The sequence below is a fragment of the Eleginops maclovinus genome, chromosome 3, assembly GCF_036324505.1.
Source record: "Eleginops maclovinus isolate JMC-PN-2008 ecotype Puerto Natales chromosome 3, JC_Emac_rtc_rv5, whole genome shotgun sequence".
NCBI lineage: Eukaryota > Metazoa > Chordata > Actinopteri > Perciformes > Eleginopidae > Eleginops > Eleginops maclovinus.
This window is the reverse complement of record NC_086351.1, coordinates 15,339,500-15,363,554: the sequence shown is the minus strand read 5'-3', so window position 1 is coordinate 15,363,554 and position 24,055 is coordinate 15,339,500. Positions and strand designations below refer to the sequence as shown.

At 40.7% G+C, this 24,055-nt stretch overlaps 2 protein-coding genes across 6 annotated transcripts in view; both read right to left on the bottom strand.

Moving 5' to 3' along the window:
* LOC134861973 (transmembrane protein 65-like) overlaps positions 1-13,448 on the bottom strand; it is a 31,300-nt gene extending 17,852 nt beyond the window's left edge. The window contains exons 1-2 of the mRNA XM_063879608.1: positions 13,165-13,448; positions 12,553-12,893 (exon numbers count right to left, since the gene is read on the bottom strand). Of these exons, the coding sequence (XP_063735678.1) occupies positions 12,553-12,868 (316 nt within the window). The 5' untranslated portion in view covers positions 12,869-12,893; positions 13,165-13,448. The remainder of the gene's footprint in view (positions 1-12,552; positions 12,894-13,164) is intronic.
* Positions 13,449-14,496: 1,048 nt separating this feature from the next.
* The window catches only part of LOC134861822 (protein MTSS 1-like), a 48,413-nt gene continuing 38,854 nt past the window's right edge, over positions 14,497-24,055 (bottom strand). For 2 of the 5 annotated variants that reach the window (XM_063879332.1, XM_063879333.1), the window contains 10 exons: positions 23,885-24,042; positions 23,616-23,723; positions 23,365-23,462; positions 21,961-22,225; positions 20,480-20,593; positions 19,913-20,152; positions 19,513-19,725; positions 18,780-18,939; positions 18,198-18,452; positions 14,497-17,946 (listed from right to left, as the gene is read on the bottom strand). In XM_063879332.1, coding sequence (XP_063735402.1) covers positions 17,417-17,946; positions 18,198-18,452; positions 18,780-18,939; positions 19,513-19,725; positions 19,913-20,152; positions 20,480-20,593; positions 21,961-22,225; positions 23,365-23,462; positions 23,616-23,723; positions 23,885-24,042 — 2,141 coding nt within the window. In that variant the 3' untranslated portion in view covers positions 14,497-17,416. The remainder of the gene's footprint in view (positions 17,947-18,197; positions 18,453-18,779; positions 18,940-19,512; positions 19,726-19,912; positions 20,153-20,479; positions 20,594-21,960; positions 22,226-23,364; positions 23,463-23,615; positions 23,724-23,884; positions 24,043-24,055) is intronic. The other 3 variants (XM_063879335.1, XM_063879334.1, XM_063879336.1) reach the window with 3 other exon arrangements.

Sequence of the window (24,055 nt, the reverse complement as noted above, 5' to 3'; positions counted from 1 at the left end):
CAGGCCTCAGAGGAGAACTGCTGGCAGACTGATTGAACTGCTGGCAGACTGATTATAGTGTGTGTGTGTGTGTGTGTGTGTGTGTGTGTGTGTGTGTGTGTGTGTGTGTGTGTGTGTGTGTGTGTGTGTGTGACACAGAAAAAAGGGAGGACAATACTCAAGGTGTGGTAGTCATTTGCCTTCAGAAAAATGTGATTAAAAAATAAATCACCATGATATTTTAAACACACCTGTTTACATAGTGACACTAAAGTTAAAAAGGAAACCGTGAAGTTAAATAGCTGTTACATCCGTCGTTATGAGAAGTTACAGAATAAAATAGGTGTGGAAATGGCACAATAACACAATATTGTTCTGAACTGTGATTTTACTGAGGTCATTGGAAATGTTAGTTCACATACTGAAACTGTTATTCTAGAGGAAAGCTATTCCAGCCAGAATTGACTGAGAAATTACCAGCTATTTAAAATGACTTTTTTTCAATCTTGAATACATTTATAAATTGCTATGACTTTATATATACGTAGACATTAAAAACTGAACAATGAAAAACAAATGATCCATCTCATGAATGAAAAGTTTGGGCTGTAACATCACAAAATACAAAGAAAAACATTTGCCTTCATCCTGCCGCTGTCCCCACCCATTACCATCCCGCCTCACTTCCTCCTTCCTTTCATGACTCAGTGTCACATTACAAGCGTCATGCCACAGTCTTCAGTTCAACTCCCATCTCATGTTGCTGACACGGACAATTCTTCACCTCAGCGAGAGCCCTTAAAATACTGCTAACATATTCACAGAGGCCCCCACACCAACACTACTATATGTTCATCTTCATCATTTTCACACACAGGACTGTCATTAACTCCAGCTCCTACAGTGCATTTTGAAATATTATCTTTCCAACTCCCTTAGAGAAGTGTAAAGGCTTTTTGTCATTTGACAGGTTTCGCTAATTTATTTCAGCTACAATAGCATAATCTATCAAGAGAGGAAGAAAGCAGCAGAGATGAATACCCTAACACCAGGAGATTGATGGCTGTGTTAAAAAAACATTTATTTCCATTAAATAGTCATTCATGGGTGGTTTAGCTTTTAATTAAAGGCTTTCAATGATACACCCTGTGCTTATCTGTAAGCTGATGCATCAACTACATCACTTGATCTCACTGAAACATCCTGATGCTGTTACATAACATCAGATTGTTGTAAGACTTTAGAAATTAAACTTTAATATTTTAGACTTCTACTTCAATATAAGCATAAACTTTGATGGGTTCATCAACTAAAAATAAAAAACTTAATCCGCTGTCAACCATTTCAAATTGTAAATTAGACATCGATTCTCCGAGAAAGAAAAACATGCTTTACTGATCGACCACAATACTGGAAGGTCAGTTACCTGAAGAATTGCTTTTTAATGACTGTTTTTAAATGGGTTTTCCTCTATACTATTTCTTACCTGGTTGACGTAGCTAACAGCTTTGAGACAGTGGTATAATAGACATGAAAGTTGATCTAGACAAATTCATAAAAGTTGTATCCCCTTAAACTCACTTTTCAAAACATTATCCTTGAAAAAGAAGAAACATCTGTTGTCTGGGCCAGGACTGATTTCAGTTTCTGAAAGAACCTTCTTCCTCATTGACATACTTAATAGGATAACATTAGGATGAAGACAAAATGCCTGATCATTTTCTTCCAGAAAGTTTTGACTCACCAAACTACATGCCAGAGAGCTGACGGCCATACATTTTATGGCCAAAAAGTATTCTCTCTGTCCCATTTTGAAATGACAGGAATAACGCAATACAGCCTTGCGCTCCAAATCAGAAGCATTTTCCCGCTATATTCTCCCATTACCTAAAAAGAACAAGACCAAATGAAACTGAAGCCGAGTTACCATCCCATCACCTCTCGCATGAAAAATCCCATTAGTGAGATACAAAATCCCTGAAGATTTTTCCCTCCCAATCCTCCGGGTTTCATCCAGATATTTATTAGAGCAGCAGACCTGACATGGCAGACTATTGGCCCAGAACTCCAGTGGTATAAAGTATTGATTGCATGTTATCTAAACTCCCAAGAGCTGCTGCCTCAAGAGAATTCAATTAAAATGGACGGGAGTGCTGAAAACCTTTATTGGCTTTGGTAAGTAGCTAACCATGAGCATGATTAAGTACCAGAGAAGCCATGTTTCATTCTCCTCAAAGCTCCTTTTATGTTGGATCCTCATACTGCAGAAACACATGTACTCATCTGGCATCTGAGACAGACTGTGTTTACAGATAAACTGTTCTTCAGGCGCTGATCTCAACTGTTGAATGCCAAATCAGATACAATAATTCTCATGTACACATCCCACAAATTCTGGCCTTGCCAGCTTTTCCATTTAGTTTAGAGTACAAATCATCAGAGTCCATCAAACAGTTGGGTAGTAAATTGTATGACCGGCAAAGCAATCGAGCCATACTGCCACCAGCATTTCTAAAAACTGTGTATTCATGTATCTCATATTTCACTTCAGCATCTGACCAATAATGTGCTTAGGCTGGCAGTCTGTTTAATCTCCTATTGATGTGAAACTGTATTCCCTATACAGACAGACAGACAGACAGACAGACAGACAGACAGACAGACAGACAGACAGACAGACAGACAGACAGACAGACAGACAGACAGCTCATCCTCCTGTGCTGGTTTTAACTTTAGCCTTAGGCAGCTGCTCTAAAAGTGTCTGTACAAAAAGTAAACCATTAGCACTCAAGTTCTTGTTTGCTGTGATTGTTTAAGGACGTGAAAAAGTCACGCTTCCCTGTCTTTGTTTTGCCGAGACAAAGGATCAGTCCACACTTTGTCTCTTGGTGCCAGTATGCCATGAAATGTGTGAACAGATTTTTAGATTTAGAGATAAACTGGTGAAAAGCCAAGTTCTTTCCCAGCAAAATGTATTAATGATGAATGCATGTCTGTGTGTCCGTATAGTGAATGAAAAGGATGAATGGAGACTATACAGTTTTCTGCCAATTCAGGTGTTGGTGTTACAGAGGTGGAAAAAATAACTTTTGCTGGGGAATTTCCTATTGCAGCACAATGCAGTGTGTGTGTGTGTGTGTGTGTGTGTGTGTGTGTGTGTGTGTGTGTGTGTGTGTGTGTGTGTGTCTGGTACTGGGCTGTACTAAGAAACATAATTGTTGTCCCTTTATGAATTTATTGATTTTTTGTTTTACACTTTCTCACAGAGTGCATCCGAGTGTGGTTTGATACAACACAGACTGCTGTGCGAATGGGCACGGTCTGCAAGTGTGTGTGTGTGTGTGTGTGTGATTGTGTGTATGTGTGTGTGTGTGTGTGTGTGTGTGTGTGTGTGTGTGTGTGTGTGTGTGTGTGTGTGTGTGTGTGTGCATGAGAATGTGTTGGATATCATCATCGTTTTATTGTCTTCATTTTGTGTGTACGGATATTACTCTGATGTGTGTGGCCAAGCATGCATATCTGTGTGTGTGTGTGTGTGTGTGTGTGTGTGTGCGTGCGTGCGTGCGTGCGTGCGTGCGTGCGTAGGAGATCAGTAGAACAGAAACAATAGAAGGCTAGATCCATTCATCACCCTCACTGCACCTTGCTATTCTCCAGTGATTTATGAAGCAGGAAAGAGCAAATTTCACAGCACAAAGAATGTGGGTCAGTAGCAAGGACAGTCATTAGTAAACACAAAATAAGACAAAACATTTGGGGAAAAAACGTTTTGTAGCATAAAGTTTTGTCGATTGTAGGTTTAATTGATATTGCATACTGGTATGATTTATAAATAATTCAGGAAAGTACAACCAAATGGAAAGCAATTCATTCTCAATGAAATATTTATCTGTCTATTTAGTCAAACGTAGTTCAGGTAAAATGAGTTCACCTTAAAGCTGTGGATTTGCATATAAACGTACATTTGAAAGAAAGCCTATCCCTTTCTACTCCCCTTTACATGTCTACAGGAGGACTTTTAAAAGTCACCTTACAACTTAATATAGTCTGTCTGCTGAAGGGAAAATAATAAGTAGTCAGTGTATCCTTGTGAGAACAAATTCAAAAGCACTGGTGCATGACCACCGAAAAACAGAAGCCTTACATTTCAGCAAAGTATCTTTCTCACCGTGTGGGTTCAGTGAACTCTAGATGGCAGGTAGACAAATATATACACCAGTTTATTCCCTGAGTGCCAATTAAGGAAGCTGTGAAGGGCCTTAGACAAAACAGAGACACAGACAAAAACAACCACAATTACTTGAAAATATCCCCCAGACAAATGGAAACCCGCAAGTGACAGTTGGGGAAAAAAGAAAGCAGCCTGGTTTCCTCTCCGTCTTGAAGTTGGAACCCAGCCAGTAACGAAGGACAGGGCAAAGAATAGCATATGAGAAAAAGAGAAATAATTTTAATTGAGCAATCGACTGCCTAAAATAACTCAAGAGAGCCACACACTGAAGTAAGTTAACAATGACCTTCCACAGAGATAAAGGTACTGGGAAGCCATGCATTTCACATGAATTGCTTGGACCAATAATAAAATGTGCTAATAAGAACACTATATCCCATAATGATGGGGATACAGAACCACAGATTTCACTTATATAATATTAAGGGCTCACCACATTTATGTTGCAAGTGGATCCAAATCCTGCAGCAACTCTCTCATTCAAAATACCAAAACCTAAGCTGTTTCCACTCAAGTTAATCGCAGTTAATGACATGCACCTGGCCTACTGGATGTCCATCAGTCATTGATCAGGTCACTAGAATCAAAGCCCATACTCTACAACGGTACTGCACAGGTGTTTTCTAGTTAGTTAGTTTAGCTGTGTACAGACCATCTTCCTGTTCCTGTTTTATTGCTTCATGGGACAACTTTGAGTTTTTAAAGGTGGCTGTTATTGTACATAGCAAGTGCAGGGAATTTGCGAAAATGACCAATTGGCACAAACCTGCATCTTAAACCAGCTTCTACACAGATGTACAATTGTTATGCTCTGATTATTCCAGGATGTGTCAGCCATGTGAGTGCTGTTTATCATGCTCCATTGTTCACTGCTGGTGTTGTTGCAGTGTACTGCTGCATAAGCCAGGGACCTGGGTCAACAAAATGTGATTTTTTTTTTCCAGGCACAGAAGGCAGCAGTTTCTTTTTTGTTGTTGTTTTTTTTTTAAAGCTGTATAGTGCCCAGTTACAAATAGCAGCACAGATCCACTCCAGTTTTTGAGAATAGGGGAAAGTATTATATTGGCAGTTGTTGGTGAGAAAAACAAAGCAAAAAGGAGAGATGGTATTGGGCTGATATAAACAAAGCAGGCTTCTAAAAAGAGAATGCAGATTCAATACACTGCATATACTTTCAACAGGCTAGTCAACAGACCAGCTAGTGAAGTAGGCAGATTAGCAGCTTAATATTTTCTCGAAGTTAAGCCTGGAAGTATTACAAAGCAGTAGATACAATCCTTGCGGGAAATGTTAAACTCATCATCTCCAATAAGTGCTGATTTCGGTCTTGAGGGACTGCGGTGGTATCAGCAGCCATGGTGACTGTGTAGCAAGGTCAGTTACAGAAGCCTCTGAGGGACGCGGGTACAAACCAAGGAGAAAACAAGGTAGGTGTGAAGTATAGTGTGATATGGTACATCTCACAGAACTGTGAAAGGGATGAGAGTGGGAGATATAAGAGGACAGTGAGTGAGGAGACCACAATAAAAACAGAAATGACAGAGAAAGTGTATTATCTTTAGAGATCATAATTTCCCATGCAAACTCTGAACAGAAACTGATCCATCCCTGTCCCGTCAAGTTCATGACCGTGTGATTGAATGGACAGACTCACAAAAACAAGCCCCACCTTGAATATCAAACACCACCTGCTGTGCATAATAATATTACCAGGCTTCTGTGGTGCCCATGTAATTTGGTTTTTGATCCATCTGTCTTGGTTTCAGAATTAAGATGAGGCATATGCAGTGACTTTCTTTCTTTCTTTCTTTCTTTCTTTCTTTCTTCTTCTTCTTCTTCTTCTTAGTTTAACTGAATCATAAACCAGATTGCCAACTAGAAGACAATCTCACATACTTGGCTCGATATATAGGCACATTTTCTCCCCAGTAGACTTGAACTCTAACAAAGACTCATCATTTGAAAATGTGGCTTTTTATGTATAACAAAAAACATAATTTTGAAAACAGTGATTGTTAATTTCATTGTAATTATTAAAAAATACAGTATGAGTAAGTAATGAATTACAGACCGGGTTTAGCTGCTCTCATAAGCTACTTTAACATGCCTGGCTGGCTAGCTTGCTTCTTCCTACAGTAGGCTAACTAACCTAACTAAGGGTTACTTCAACAGCAAGGAGTATGTCATTATCATACGCTTGATTTCCTGTTAAGTTATCATATACAATTAAGACACCTGACTGAGTTCTTGTTTTGAGACATGTCAGGGACAGCATTTTTATCCAAATCAGGAAGTTCAGTAAGCTAAATTAGCTAGCTAGTTATAGGTAATAAAGTCTACCTCTGACAGTTGTACTTTAGGCCAGCAAAATTAACTGTAGAGAAATCGGAATCCTACTTTTGCCTAAACAAAAAAGATCTGCCACTGTTGTCATCGTAAACTTCAGCTGTGGTAAATTGCTATATAGGGTAAAAATCCCCCTATCATGATCAAAATGTGCTTTGTTTTCTTTTCAGTCATCAGCAATAGCAGGTCAGCTAATTATTTTGGGTTCAGCACCCATTGCAGAATAGCTTCCAATGAAAACACACTCAGTGAAAATATCATTGGCATGCTGAGACTGATTGTGTGTAAATGGCTGCGGCTCTGTTGTTGGCAGCAAACTACTCTCAATAAATACACAGTGTGTTATTACGGTCTGTGTGATGAACGTTGTGTTTCCTGTTCAGAAATTACCACACACAAGTCACAGCAATGTCCAGCGGACAGCAACAAAGCTGAGTATCTGGCCGTTTATTTATTCAAGTAGCCTAACCAACCGAGAATCACTGTTGCTTTTTAGTAAAGGCAATTAACAGCATAGTGGGAAGCATCATTGACTTGCAAATGCTAAACAGTGCCAATCATTTTACTTTTTCATAGCAGCCTGAAGAGAATTGTGATTGAGCATGGGTCACGGCAGGTTAAATGTCACCATGGACTACCATTATGCAGCAGTGTGTGTGAATTAGCATGACTATAGGACTGTAGGATCTGTGGCGGGATAGAGAAATAAAAAGGTGGTCTTCTTTGTCAGTTCAGGCAATGAAGCTATATCTGAAAAGCAGAAAGACCGGATATGGCTTCCCCTTACAACATCAGAGGTGGAATACGATATCACCAGGCACTATTAGAGCATCACACTCAGCATAGAAAATATGATGCATCCTTTTGGAATAGACACAAGGAAATAGGATTGAAGCATTGAAACATAAATGGTTTCAAACGTTAGGAGAAATAAATGACAGGTTGTAAAATTAAATGAAAGAAAGAGCAAGTTTGTTAATGCCCCTAACAGTGCCTCCCTTTGTAGTAGAATCTTAAGGGTCACTGAAGTGGAAACTAAACAAAGTCATAAAGTTGATCCAGGCGTCCCCCTTTGCGAGCTGTGTTTTCCTCATTTGCATCTCTAATTAGCTTTCCATGTACAGTGCTTCTCCATCCTCTGGGCCATGAAGGGAAATAGCTTCCATCTCAACTCCTGTCAAATTTTTTTCTTCCCCAGCAGGCCTCTGGGGAAGCGTGTAAGTGTGCTGGATGTCACTGAGTCACTCGGTATCCGAGGATGACAGACGGCCAGATGGAACCAAAGGATTCCTGGTCGCTTATTCATTCATTTATCTGCTGCTGCTCTCCGCTCCTGCTCCTATAAATCTTTGCTTCAATTCTCTACACCTTTGACAATTTTATTTGAATTTCAGGATGACTCCTGTTTCCTGTGAGCGATAAGTTGTCATATTGTCACATTTCAATAAAAGGGTATTGATCAATATATTCAGATTCAGTTATACGGATTCAACTGATTCAAATCAAACAGAGGTTGTCAGATTTCATGAAAGAGTGGCAGCATTTGTCTTTCAGTAAATCATACCATTCCAACTAATATTTCACCAATACTTAATCAAAATATAACCCCTGTCCCATTTTATGTTGTTACCATGCTTAATTTCAAAACATGGGAAAGAAATAACCATTTAAGTAAATTAATGTATTTTGGTGATTTGTGAATTAGGAGAATATGAGAATATTTATTTCAGTGAAGCTCTTTTATTTCTACTCTATTAATATGTTACTTTGAACAGAGATTCAAACAACAACAAGAGCCTTATCTTATCTCTCGTAACTTAATTATTCATTCATTTTTATTGTGATATGCATTCATTGCCAGAATTACATTGTTGGTTATTACAAACCGCAACCCAATATTTATTTTCAATGCCAGGATCTGTGTAGTAGTTTCTCTAAAAGGTCTCTAACAATGTTATTACTGAGACCTTGTTCATCACAATGAATCATAAAGAGCCAAACTTTACTCTGCTCTAAGGGGTGGGTCCTATTATTATAAACTGCCTTGAAACGTTAACAGCCCTCAGTGTTCCGATATGACCATAGAGAGGAATCATGAGACAATCTTTTGTTCCTTCTGGCTTGAGTCAGACAAAAAAAGCTAGTTGTCCTATTAAAAAGGTTTTACATTTTATCATTAAATATGATCGAGTCACTTTGCACTAATCTTGGTATTAATAACTAATACATTTTCGCCTCAATCCTTTTCCTTCTGACTGTTTACTTTTCTCCTCTCAATACCTCTGCCTTTACCATACCTCACCTCTTTCTTCTAACTCTATTACTTTATACAAATGCTGCCTTTGAGGGAGAAGGAGGAATTTCTATCAATATTTCAACACTCTTAAATGAACCCTCAATCCCCTCGAGTGGGTTAAATGTACTTGTGTATGTTCCCCATTTGTCTGATACAATTTAATGACTTAATGAATGAATAAAAATAGATGAAGACCTGACCATAAATAGCTGTTTTTCATTAAAACAAAAGACACAAGGGAAAGTTGGCCCCAGACTGTGTACCACCACCCAAAGAATGATGGGTTAAGTTTTTAATTCTGAATAACAGACCATAATAACTAAGCCTTCCCTATCCACCAATACTGCTTTTGCAGCACAGTATGCTTTAAACAATGGAACAGATGTGAAAGGGGTTGTTTGTTCAACTCAGATTTTTTTTGGGGGCGGGGATCAACTAGTTTCTATCTGCAGCAATCAGTGTACAAACTAAACCAGCTGTATGCTGCATGCTACCTGCCCAGGACCAAACAGCAGAAAAACAAAGTGAGCACCTTGCTGGTGAACAGGGTGGAGCATTTAGCAATTAAAGAAGCAGAAATTCTCCACAGGATTGTGTGGAGACCAAAACAAGAGCAAAAAGAACAGAGCATATTGGACTATTCTGTAAGAAATTTAAAAAACTAGAATCAAAGAACGTGTAGATAAGCAACCGTTTGTTAAAAAAATAACTTAGAAAAATCTATAGAAGCAAGTTACTTAACCACTTGTTCAGGCAGGCCAATTGTAACTTCACGGTGAATTACATAATTCAGCAATCATGGCCACAACCAGCCTGGAGGACATACTGCAGTCACCATGAAACCTGAGGACAGCCCAATAGAAAGATGCGCTGGTGAACTTAAACCACAAGTAGACAGCCAGCCTTCTCCCCATTCAGCAAACCTGCTTATAACCGTCAGGTATATAATGGCTTTGCCTCTGCGTAAGTGATGATGGATATTGATAAGCCTGTGAAAAAACTTCAAAGTCAGCTGGCAAGCCAGCGAAACAGTGAGCGGACCGGTCCAGCATCGCTGATTTGGCTAATCTGCAGCCCTGCTCATACAGCACAGGTAAGACGATCCTTGACGGTTTTTATAGCATGAAGGTGAGGATGATGAGGGAGATGATGATGAGGCAGGGCCCGCAGGTGAGAGCAGAGGAAAGAACCTGTCCTGTGTCTACATTCATGTTATTATTCTGTGTTATTTGGGGGAGAATTTGGAGTGATTTTAATCCTAAAAAATGTGATGTTGTGAATAACCCAATATATTTTTAATTGATTTGGTTGATGTTGACACTGAAAAACCACTTATAGCCATCCAATGCATTTAACAGAAAACAAAAGAAGGTCTAAATCTGGATCAAATGTCACAGCATCTGTGTTTTCATGCCATATTTATATGATATTACACAACAATATTATGCAAGCGTTTTTCCCTGCAAGACTTGACTGGCTTTTAGTGCTATTTGAACATGTTACAGTTGTCCATATGAAATACTTAGTTTTTTGCAGGCTCTGTGTGATATTAAACCTTCCAACACCAGGATCATGAGGGATTTACCACTCAGTTCACTCAGTGTCGATATTACTCGCTTGGAGCATGCGGTCAGGATGCAATCATCCACATCGGACAGGAAAATAATGATGTATTATTAGGAGCTGCGAGCATGGAGAATCTCATTGAAACGCTTCATAATGATGGGTCAGCTTCTCCAATTTTCTCTGGCAATTCCCCAGAGTCGGGAAACAGACTGTGAATGAGGAAGGTATTTCAAATCAGCTGATGGACAAACAGAGGTTCGGTAATTTTGTTTCCCCTTCTAAAAAAGACGATTTAATATGTGAAAGGAGGAAACCAACAGGGTCGGGGCAATAATCATTACAACATCTCATGGTCTTGTCAACAAAACAGGACTTTTTTTTTCCTGTTAGCAATATTACTGACACTACCAACTAACAATCATTGCCATCATCAGCTCTGCAATCACCACCATCTCAGTAAAAACCGCTAAAGAAACACCACCATTATTATCAATGCTAAAACTACTACTGCAGTAATTCAGCAAACATTTTCTTGTGTTTGAGAGAGAAGGGACAGACTTCTTTGACCCAGGAAATCCTGTAAATAATCAACATAACCACTGACATACTAACCTTCCCTAGTTATACTTGTTTTTGAAGCATAGAGAGTTAATTGTGATGCAAAATGTGTTTGTTTTTTCCTCCATAAAAGCTACTTTGGCAATGTAAAAAAGTGCAAACTCAACAACTTTAATCTTAACTAAACTTTTAAGCCAATGTCAAAGGCTTGCTTATGTTAATAATGTCAGTCTGGGCTGTAATTTGCACATGTTGTTGCTAATTGATATTTAGGGCCTCACATGCTGTTCCCTGAGATGAAACAGCACATTCAACACTATTCATAGCAAGTGATGCATGTACGTTCAACATTCAGCAGCTTGATGCTATATGATTTAAAGGAGCCTGGTGTCAGAGGGGTTGCACATAAAATAAGAACATTAGCTTCAAATTGTTAATGTGGAGGAATTTACAGACTTAAGGGATTAGTCTGACTTTAGTTCTAATAAGGCCAGAGATATTTGAAGCTATCCTGCAAGGTGTCCCACAAGAAAAGGAATAATTTGTCCATCATGAGACATTGGAGATAAAAGATTTCACAGTAACCGTACTCAAAACCACATAACCATGCAGGAAAAAAGCCACAATGCTTCATATATAAGCCACAGTTCTAGGGCTCAGTGCAATGGGTCTGATGTTTACAAAGCCATCAGACGAAATTATGAAAGCTGAATATTTAAAAGAGATCTGCGCTCAGATCAGCATACTGTCAGAGAGAACCTCGTGTTATGCTGTTCTCTTCATCATCATTCATGTCTTTTATCTCCTTTTATTGTCTGCTATCTGAAAATTGATCGCCCCCTTTCTATAATCTCACAATTTCCTTCTTCTATTTCAGCTATGCCTTCTTTTTGGAAAAAATCTGCTGATCTGAGTGATTCCTACTGTCATGCTTGGTGATGCTTGTGGAATACATATGAAAATGAGAGTAATGGTGACACAATGTATTGATCCTATCTACTCTCAGGGGAGGTCGGAGGTCAGAGATCAGGGTCGTCAGCTTACTGTAACAGGGACTGGCTATCCATCTCCATGAAAGTATGACATGATTTTTGAATCATTAGTTTTAAATACTATGCTTGTACCAGACTTGCAATAGCAACATACAACTTTTTAACATTTCTGTTAACCCTCAGAAGATTACAAATCCCAGACATGATGTTAGCAACATTATACTCTAAACCACACTACAAGTTACTTCATGTGATTACAGCCTGTTCCTTATTCTGTATCTTTTGTCAATGGTGATTAAACTGATAGGTGAAATATTTAACCCCAGAGTTAACTGCTTGTCACTGCATGTTATATATCAAGTGGTGAATAGCGGTTCTTACTGTGACCTGTAGTTGGGGATGAATAGGACTTATCATCAATTATAAATGTATTCTTTAAGCATTTTCTGATAAAGAATACAACATGATCTGCTATGCTGTATATTAAAGATGTATTATTTTTATAGCTGAACTGCATTTCAACTACCTTCCCTGCTGTACGCCATCTGCTGTTAATGCATGCTGTACTTTAGCACCTCCCTTACCTTGAGCGATGGCTATGGACTCGAACTTGTGCAGCTCTCTGAGCAGACAGCTCCTCTCGGACGGATGGAGAGTGTAAATAAACTCCTTGGCTCCCCGGGGGGAGTCGAGAGGGTCCACGTTATCCCTCAGCGGGTGTGTGCCCAGGTGCCTCCGCTGCCCCAGCATGGAGAGAGCATTCTCTGAGTCGCACGGTGCACAGGACGCTCTGGCGGGGGTTTGGTGGTTGCCGAGTCCGGCTGTGGACAACGCAGACCCGGCTCTCAGAGAGAGGGCGGGCCGCAGGACTGTGCGCAGGCAGGGCAGCATCGCTGGCATAGGGGTAGAGCAATGCGCCGGAGACCTGATGGAGAAGAGAAGATGACAATAGAACATGAGTCTGATTAGCCAAAATAGAACATAGCTTAAATTGGAAATAATCGTTGCTACGATCGCGTGATAACATCCTACACATCCCCGTAGTGTAGCCAGCTATTGGTTGATTTCAACAGAGAAACACAGTGCTGATAATAACAATTACACATTATTTAAGAACATAACAAGTCCAAGCTATTTTACGAGCCCTCTGAGAAACAATACATAGGAAAAGGTTAAACTTGTCTGATCGGACGCACCTCAGTCGATGGTCCCGCTGTCCCGTCCAACAACCTCCACAAGAAACCTTGAAAACACAGAAGCTGCTGCAGTTTCCTTTTTACCAGCGGTGAGATTTTGTAGATACCCGAACAAAAACCTGAACAATAAACTGGCAGCACTGTTTGTGGAAATATCATTTGCGAGCGTTTTCCCGGCTGCTGTAACCTCTGGCTGACAGGATGGCAGGAGGCGATGGGAGGAAACGTCATCAGCCAGCAGCCTGAAATATGTTCCAATAGCAGCGCTGCCTTCCTCGGTGCGTAACTCTGACGGCACCGCCGGACGTACGTTCAGTATATAACCGTAAGATGCTTTCATGTTTAGTACTACGACAAGCCACGTCTGCTATAATGGACAAAAAAAAAACGATTTTAATCCTGCATACTTGAAAAAGTGAAATTAACTGTTAGTGTTCTTCGAGGTTGAAAAATAATCGCTGACAGTATAATGAGTGTTACAGACAGGCTGACAGTCTTGCAAGTTATGTAAAATGACTTTGCTGTTGGGTGTGGGCCCTTCTCTGCTATTATGCACGCGGGGCATTTGAGCTATTCCAGCAGATCAACAGTCAACCACACCCCAGGAAAATATGACACCATGTTGAAGGTATGAATCAAGGAGGTAGCCTGTACTTTCAGAACAAAAATACAATATAACTCACAATCCAATGGTTCGGTCGTTTATTCAAGCCCTTCTGTGTGAGGGTGGCTGATTTGTGGTTTTGACTGTACTTACATTGAGTGGAGCAGTGTTTCCAGGCCTCTGAGGATGGAGGACTGATGCATTGTCCAAGTAGAACCATAAACAAGGTTTGGCTGTTGACAGAAAGAGTACAAGAGCGCTCCCTGGTGGAGAAAAGGCAAAGCACGTTTTCTGTGCTCATCCTAATCGCACAAAGGTTTGTACAATTCAACTCATTTTCTTCTTCTTTGAGTTCCAATTGAACCTGTACATATTTGCCACCCCCCATCCCAGTTTATGAATTGAATTTGTTACAAGCAATAAAATAAGCACACATTTCATTCAGGGTTCAATCTGCAAAAAACGTACATAGTTGATATTCAGTTCCTGCTTTCAAAAATAAATTGTAAAGCTTGAAGTTAGAGTCCAAATGAATGATAAGTCCTAAAATTGGATGTTAAAGAGAGGTGTTTTATGAAATACATAGTGAAAAGTTTAGCAACAAAATGTTTGAAGATGTTTTAGACCTGTAAAACAACAAAGTTGTAGGGTAGTTGTCGGACCTAATGTCTGATTCTCTTGAAACACACAGAGAACACTTGCACATTCAAGAAGTCAGTGAGCCAAAGCAAAATGTATATGTTTTATTGTATTGCTAAAGCTGTTATTAGGCAAAAAATAACAACATTTTGCTTTTGAAAACAAACTGCACCTTAGCCTGTTGAAATGTACAGAGACATACAGAGAGGTCAACTCTCCTGGGGATGGGGGGAGGGGATAATAAGCGAAAAACTAGAAATCAGTTTGAACTGTTTTTTCAAACCCCTTACAAACTCTAAACATCTTATTCATAGGATATACTGGCATTTGGCATCTCTGATATAATATATATATATATATATATTTATGCTAGTCATTTAAATATGGAAATTACAGGTTGATAACATAAGTTTTAGACAGGTGGATGGCCAAAAAAAACAAACAAAAATATTAACATCGTCAACAATATAAAGAACTGCGTGTTATGTTATGTTAACCAAGAGGTGGTGCTCCACACTTTGCGTTTAGTTAAGATATCTTTCTTTTTCGAAACCTTTTTAAAATATAGGAAAAAACTGAAGTTCATGCTAAGATGTCATGTCAGATTAAGAGTTCAGTACCATTGCTCAAAAATAATGAAATATGTTTTTATTTATATTTATAATGATGATTGAGGCACACTTCTTGTGAAGAAAATGCCCATCTTGAACAAACTGAAACTGAACTGACTCAGCTCTGCATCATGCACACATTTTTGTTCCCAAAATGTGAACTCATAACACTGATGCAGGCTTCTCCATTATCAAACCAAAACTATTCACTTTTAAACCATTTACGTTATTATAAAAATGAAGTGCAATCATGCATATGGGACTGAAATATGGGACTTCAATGAATCGTTGCAGGACGGTAATGAGAACATTTACTGATGACACAACACATCAGATAGTACATGCACAGATAGAGTAAACAACTGTACTGCTCTGATATTTGATATATGTATAAAAATAGGTTGAGAAAACAAGAGATTTAAAGACTTAAGAAGAAAATAAATTAAAATGTGTGAGTTCTTGGACTGACCTGTAGAGCTATATAACATTTATACATCTTGTAGTAGCCATGGTCTCACAGTGATTAAACTGAAATGAAAATGAAAATACAAGCTGAGTGATCCTGAGTGATACTACTCAGCCTACAGTCTGCAGTCATATCTCCAATGCATCTTATTGTCAACATAAAAACTAAATATTTTAGATTGTACCTCCTACAGTGACATATTTCTGAACCAATACAATGAATTGGGATGCGATATCATAGTTTTAAGGGTAATAAAATCTGTACATACTGGACCTGTCACCTGTCATGCTAATGCTAAAACTGAAAACACCAGAATTGGAATTGAAAGACAAATGAAAACCTAATCAACAAAAGGAATAAAGCATGCACACTACTTGCATTCCAAAGAAGACAACAAAGAGTCAAATATAACAGCAACCAGACAAATAAAAACCAGTATGGCATTACCATGAAAACAGCTTTCTATTCATAACTTTAGAGAGACAAAGAGATATATATTTAACGTTGAGTTTGACATGGCACATTTGTAATTTTTAGTAGTGTTGCATTACGTCTAATACATGCTACAAAAAAGAAGGGGCTAATATATATAACTGCTAATATATGAACACAAACCACTGAGGAGTTCTACAAAGCTCAGCATGTAGATATTGCAGATTCAAGGATGAATTCAAACTTGTGATACAAATGAATTCACAACCTTAAGGTAATGGGGTTTGAGGATCATATGTTCAATTTGATTGTGGCAGTGTGGAGGCGCAGAAAGAAACACGCATACCTCAGCATCAGAGACCTGCAAAAATATTAACAAATCATGTAAATACTAAAACAATTAAAACAGGACGTCACTTACAGAGTCTGTTAATGTCACTGCATCAACCATGTGACGCTTTAGTCACACGTAAACTCCTAAACCTTCGACTTAGATGATTTTCAGCTGACAACACCATGCAGTTCCCTTCTTTTTTGAGGTTGTCTCTGTATTGGTCCATCCCCTGTCTGTGTCGGCTCTGTGGACGTCTCACACATTGAATCATTTGTGAGTAGATGCCAGCTTTAAGAACACAGTACCTTCCTGCAGCCATCAGGGCAACCCTCCATGTGAGCGGTCAATGCAATTCAGGAGGGGCCAAAACTGCGTTTGAAAGCCACCACTGCTTTTTAGTGTGTCTGATTATTGCTCTCTTGATGCTGTGAAGTACTTGCTTGATTATTGTGCTCCTTCTGCCAAGTCGCAGTTAGAATGCCTATTTGTCCCGCGATGGTACAACGCACTCTTAAACAATGATATTACACATAGTCAGTGTCTCTCTACACCGAGAAGAGGCAGACACATTGTCCTTGTCCAACCCTAGCTTCAGGAAGAATACTGGATACCTGTGTGTAAAATATATCTTTACGGTCCACTTAAAGAAATGAACGTACTGGGGTGTAATGCTACTCTGTACTTCTCTTGTTTTTTACATGTATTGTCATCACATAGCTGTGGGTTTTGCAAAAGAACATTTAAGTGCTTAGGGCGAAAACCTTAATTCCAGGACCTATGTGAGAAATGATCTCTTACCTCTACTCGTAAAGGCTTGTAGTGTTATTGGTTATTGGATTGAACAAGGATTCAACACCAACTGGGCATGTGATCCATTTCAGGTCTAAAACAGTATTTTAACAAACCTGGGTTTGCACCATTTCTGAGGCACCTTACGCCAAATCAGAACATGTGAACCTGAACAATAGCATACGTTTCTTCTATGTTTAATCCTTATAGATGGCTTCTGCAGTGAGGAAAGTTTACAGAATGAGAAAGGCTACATGTAGAACAGTTGTGATACATTTCTCATACTAGCATAAGAAGCCTTTTGATTCTGTACATTGCATTTTAATAAGCAACGCTTTTCCTAAAGCCTAAAACATGAGCTTGCGTTTCTGGTGTCATCATGCGATGCGTGGTGCAGAGCGGTCGTTAGTGAGGGTTCTCTTGAGCTTCACCCCTTTACGGATTGCCAGCAGCATGTTGCCCTCTGACTCTTCTCCTGCCTCCTCTCCTCCTCCTCCTTGCTGCTGCTGCAGCTGGGAGAGTGGTGCAGTGGGGGGATTGGTGGTAGCCTGACCGCTCCATGACATCACCGGCAGCGTGCCAGCTCCCTCCCCTCCCGCAAATGTTGGAGAATCTGGGCTTACGTCTCCTTTTCCTCCTCCCATCTCCTCTGAGGCCCTGCTCCCATTGACCACTCTGGGCATATCGGGCACCGTAGGGATTTGAACCGGGATGACGGGCGTACGAATAGGGATTGGGCCTGTGCCCCCAACTGAGCCTGAGCGGCGGGCGGATGGTTTCGAAGAGGGGGTACGGCGGATAGTGGCAGTACCAGGGGTGACAATTACTGGACCGTGGCCTGAAGAGTAGGATCCAGAGGCATTATGGGAGCTGGATCCAGAATAAAATCCTTGACCTGAACTCGGGCCTGCAAACACAAATGATAATTTATTTCAATAACAAAATCAAACTTGAACTTGGCCTTTATGATTTATTAAGAAAACACAATGAAGGACATCAAGACAAGAACAAAAATATTAATCTGATAAAGTGTAACTATTACTAAACATGCAGAATTTGTGTTCTTAATAAGAAATATGAGCATTAATCAACATCATACTGTAAAAATGTACAACATCAAGAAAGTAAAAAAGGAAACATCTACAGTGCAGTGTGTACCTGTAGGTGTAGCAGGATAAGGCCCAGTGTGGATAGGTGTGGGGGGGTAGGGCCCTGTAGGGTAAGACTCCTGTCCATGGTACGCAGTGTGTGTGCTGGGCAGGCCGGCGGTGGAGGCGGGCCGTTTACTCTGGAACATGAGTCGGTAGGACTGACTGATGTCGCTGTTCCTGGGGATGGTGGAGGACTTGTCAAAGTCAGAGTGCTGCTCAGGCTCCTGGTCTCCGGCCATCGAGAAATAGTCATAGTCTGAAACTAAAGAGAACAGATAAAGAGGTTAACAATGAGCTGATGCAACAACATACTGTGTGTTATGATAGGACAAAAAAGGGGTTAAGACCAACTTTACTAAATGCAACAGCATGAACAAGTCATTCTCCCACGTCTGTTTTTAAGAATTCAGAAAATTGAGCTGAGACATTTAAATAACAGCCTTACAATTGCCTTATTATTCAAGATTGGAAAATGAAATGCTTTTTTTTTTTAGACCTCAAGGCAACCCTAAAAAAGAGAAGTTTTAGTTGTGTTCTTAAAAGAAATGAAGTGAACAGTGAACATCTGATCCTAGATTGAATGTGTTACCTTGTGAAGGTATGGTGTCTTCAGAGCAGCAGGGTGTGTTGGTCTGTGTGCTGTAGCCGCTGGAGCACTGGATGGAGTCTCTGCTGGACCTCTGGGTGTCCAGCTCCAGACCACGAGATAAAGCCAGAGCCAGCTCCTCATGGGCCTCAAGTTCACCAGCCTGGAGCAATCACCCAATGAAAAAAAAACATTCAGTATGGTCTGAGAGTCTCACTGTTTGGATACAGCCAGGCACAATTCATTTAAGTCATTAAAATGATTAGGTACAGCTCATGAAAGTCATTAAATGGCAACATTAGTGGTGGGAGGCTGATTCATGTGATTTAAATGCCATGACTGCAAAAACATCGGCCTGCTAGGAGTTGAATGCCAGGTCATCTGAACAGATGGCATTAAATGTGCACTGACCTATGATATTGTTTTGTGCTGCAGCAAAGTACTATTGGTTTTACGCACAAAAACAAGACAGAAGGTCTGAAACATATAGCGCTTTGCAAAATATAAATCTAATGAATCAACAATTAACAGAGATCTAAAGCTAACAGCAAACCTCTAAACGTCTACATTTGTTTCTAGAGTCTAGATGGAGAAAATAAAGGTCATAATACAGACAACAGTGAAAAAGACAACACAATAAATATGTGCTACAAATAACGCAAAACTAACGGCTGGCTGTAAGTGAGATTGTCTAAATGATGCAGGCTGTGTTTGTATGAGCTGGAGAGTTACTGACCTTGAGCTGTGCAGCTACAGTTCTGTTCTTCTCCTCCATGGAAACCGATGTCTGAAGTGCAGCTGGAGCTGGTGCTGAGGTGGATGTCAATGCCAGGCTGCTATTATTGCTCAAACTACCATTACTGTCCACTATAGCTGGGGTCCCCTTGTCCTTCTTCCTCCTCAGTGTGTTGACCATAGGCTGGTCATAGGGGCCCGGTTTAGCCCAGTCCTGTAAAGAAAGGCACGTAAGAGCTCACCGTTAATTCTTGACATTTCTTTGAAATGCTTCTGATGAACACCTAAAACTATTTCCCTCTTTCTAAGCTGCAGATTTAACCAAGGCAAAAAATGATCAAACTGATCAAGAAACAAAGTGAACTTGTTTAACAAAGGAGGATGGGATGTGATGAACCAACCTTCCAGCTCGGGACTCGTGATGAAGGCACCATGGGGGAGCCCAGGTTGCAGTTTTGAGGGTGGTCTGGCAGCAAGGCAGAGGCAGGGCGTGACCATGAGCGAGTGGGGCAAGAGGAGGTGGTGTAGGATGGGGATGAAGGAGGGAAGAAGGCAGTGCCTGAACCTGAGCCCAAACTCCCCCCGTTGCTATGAATGTAGGGGGTATGAGCCGGGCTGTAGCTGTCAAAACCGTTGGACAACTGGATGTGTGAGGCGGGGGGAGGAGGGATGATAACAAAAAAATAAATAGGACAAACACAAAGTAGAACAAATTATTATAATGATAAACAATGGAGCATAAAATAATATCACCAAGGATAAATGATAAAAGGAAGACAATAATAATAAGGAAACCAAAGTGATGATAGGACAAAGGAAATGGTCACAAATGCAGAACTGAATAAAAACTGGAGAAAAAAAAAACTTCTTTGATAAAGTCGATCCAGTGAACACCCAGGTTTGGAGTTTAGTATGAAGAAGATGTGGTGCATTTATGAGAGGGGGGGGAGTGGATGAGTGTGGTTCACCTTGTCAGTATCGTGCTGAGGTGCACTTGCAGCAGCTAGAGGAGAGGGGGAGCTGCAGTCACTGTGGAGCTGCCCAGTCTCCGAGACCTCAGAGAGCCGGGAACTGGGACAAGGCTGGGACAGCGAGGGCAGCAGCAAGCAGGCAGCAGGGTGAGACCAGAGGGAGAGAATTGTGAGAAGGAGGGGGAGAGAGAAATTGAGACAGACGGAGTGGGAAGAGTTGCAAGGACAGCAGGTAGACAGAGAGGAGCGGTTTGTTAGAGAGCAACTTTTCCACAGTTCTCAGCAGTTAGTGGTGAGTACAGCCAGGTGACAATAGTGGCTCTGGGAGTCGTACCAGCATTTTCTGCATGGACATTAGCAGTGTTGGAACTTTAGTAAAGGAAAGCACACGCTAAAATCTTCGTCCTGATGTTTAAGGTATCTTCATAAACCTTTGTGACAAATTGTATAATAAAAAGGGATCTGCCCTGGTTATTTTATTAACAAAGACACTTCATCTTTAGGGAAATTGTCTTTTTGCATGCTGTGCTCCAGAAAGGAGTTAGGACCAGCTACAGAGAAACACCCTCCTTTAAAGTTTGTATTGAAAAAATGATGGAAATTAAAGAGGTCAGCATCAAGTGTAAGCAAAAGCTTGTCTTTATTGATGTTTGGTTGAGAAAAAAGCCTCTTTTAGTCTAGTTCAGCCATGAGACTGTTCTCTTGCACACACACAGTATTGTATCTACAACCCCAGGACTGATTCCCATGACTCTTCTGTATATGGGTCAGATATGGGCTTGCCAAACCACCTTCCCTGCATCATAAAAACTTGGAGTCTGTCTGTACCAATGTGTTCTGGAGAGGGGAACTCTGGTTGCTGGCGTGCTAACAAACTGTCAGCTAGTGCAGCCGCTTCTCATGGTTGATTTCAAACCACAAACCCCACGCCGATAATCCTCTGTGCTCTCACATTGATCATTATCTGAAAGCTCCTGTCAGATGGTTGGATAAAACTGACAGAATGAGAGCTTCTGATAGAGACACACTCAGCGCCTGTAAAAAAAAATGACTGTCCACACTGTAACATGTCATTTTACTGTGATACATTTAATGAAAATACAACACGCAGTAAGCCTGCGCCAAACCGCAGTCTGTCACAGTGGTGGACTGTTTAATGGCAGGATGGGGGTGACCTGTATTGCCCCAGGCTCCAATGGAGGCAGACTAATTTCCTGAGCATTTATGCAATAATAATAATAATAGCGGTGGAATGACTTCACCATGATCACATACAGTTATTGCTGCCAGCTAACTGCCTCTCATGAGGGCTGGGGAGATGTGTGAGGAAAAGAGTTGTGTGATTGCTGCTTTGGAGTTTTCTCTCTGACTACAATGACTTGTAAATCATAGAGCTTATGTGGTTATAGCCTTGTCTCGATTAGTGTACATGCAACACTTTGAAGCAAAGTTAAGTGTAGCTGAGGGGTTTTTCTTACCTTTGTTTCGGCTGCCATTGGCGAGGAGGACTTGGACGTTGTGTATTGGTCGTGGGATGAAGAGATGAAGCCCGAGTCGTGGGAAGAGATGCTAGAGAGCCGGGCCGGGGCCTGCTGGGGTAGCGTGGAGCTACGGTACCGATGACGGGGGTGTTGGTGGTGGAAGAGGTGGTGTGAGGAAGAGGAGGAAGAAGAGGAGGAAGGAGAATGAGAGTGAGAGCCACTGGATCCCCTGGAGTCACTACTGTTAACGCTGTTCAGACTACTGTGAAAGGGGAAGGAGTGATGGATGAGGGGAGGACCAGAGGAAGCAGAAATGTGGCAGTGACGGGCCGGGTAAAGAGAATCAAGTGCACCCAAAGACATGGATTGAAAAAAGAAAAGTTGGATAAGAAAGGGGGGAAAAAAGGAATAAAAAAGGAGGGGGATGAAGGCCGGGGATTGGGGAGAGACAGGGTGGGAAACAATTAACACGGCACACCAAGATGCAGCAGGCAGTGACTGAGGCCGATCCAGTCAAGGCAACAGCACAAATCAACATAAGAGGCATGAAATCATAATGACGATAATTACAGGCTGGAAATCACACAGAACACTAATTAAAAGCAAACAGCATAATGACTGTTTGAATTCAATCTAAAACAGATTGCAAAATCTGTACTATGAAAACATAACGGATAGTCAAACATTGTAATTTGATCACAAAACCCACAACCCAACATTGAAAAATGCAAAGCAATACACAAACAAAGCATAACATTTCTTTCTTTTCACAGTTCAGCAACAATTATTGGGAGACACAAAAAAAAGCAGGGAGGACAGACGGTAGAAGACACGGTCTGAACAGCTACAGAACTACACGTCTGCTTTTATCGTTCAAAGTTCTCTCTTTATTATTAGTTTAAATAATGTCACCTAGGTCACCTTTAATTATATTGCTCAGTGAAGTGAACTATCACTAAGGAAAAGAAGATCAGGCAGGGATTATACTTTACTTATTGATTAATGAATACATCATTTGCAAACTCCTGCAGACTGACCACTGGGTGGCAGAGAGAGATTGGACAATTTTTTTCCTCTGTGTCCTTGTCCCATTCTGTATTACAACTATGTCTCCTAATAAGACTCACTGACATTGTAAGGGTATACAGGATGAATTTACAGATTAACAGTAGATCCTATGTGTTTACAACTCATTGACTAAATATAAACATGCTTTCATCTCCTTAGTTATAGGAATGGGTGACCAAAATAACTGCTGTAAATTCATTTTCCGTTCAACTTAATTTTGACACACTGATTATTTTCATGCTGTCATGGATACAGTAGGTAAATGTGAACTTGAAAGACCTCTCTTTCACGGATTTGCTGATACGAGTGTTGTGATTGGCCGACGGAGCCTACCTGCACATGCTAGACTTCCTTGACATAGTGGTGCTGGGGGATGAGGGCGGCGTTTGGTATGACCAACCGTAGTCTGAGCCCTTGAGGTCCAGGATCACCTGAGAGGGAGGAAAGTGGAAGTCCTAGTTATAGGTCGTACTTAAAGTCGGAATTTAACAAGGCTTTATTTAATCCAAAGAACCTCTTAAAACAACAACAACAAGTCAGTCAGTGAGATGGAGGTCAGTTTTCCCTTTGATGGTTTTCCTCACCTGTTCACTAGCAGGGGGAAGCTTGTGGGGGTCAGAGGTCAGGGCTTTGAGGTCATCGGAGATTGCCTGGAGATGGGTGACCTCTCCCAACATAGAAATCTCCTCATCCTAAAGGATTTCATGGCAGAGAGAGAGAACAGATTCCTCTTTAGATAGCAGAAAAAAGGATCTTTAATGAAGGCCTGGAGTGAGAATATACTGTGAAGAAGTAGAGGGCTTGAAAATGCTTTGTAACAGCTCATTCCTCTCTTTTTCACCGCTGTACTCACCACTACGGGACGGAGCATGCCTACGAACCAGCAGAACCTCTGCCTGTCCTCTATGAGAGCTTTCCTCAGGGCCTGCTTCTCCGTCTCCTCCAGCAGAATGTATTTATCACTGACATCCTGCATGGCACTGTCCAACTGCGGCTGGATATCCCCACGACCTTGGAAACAAAA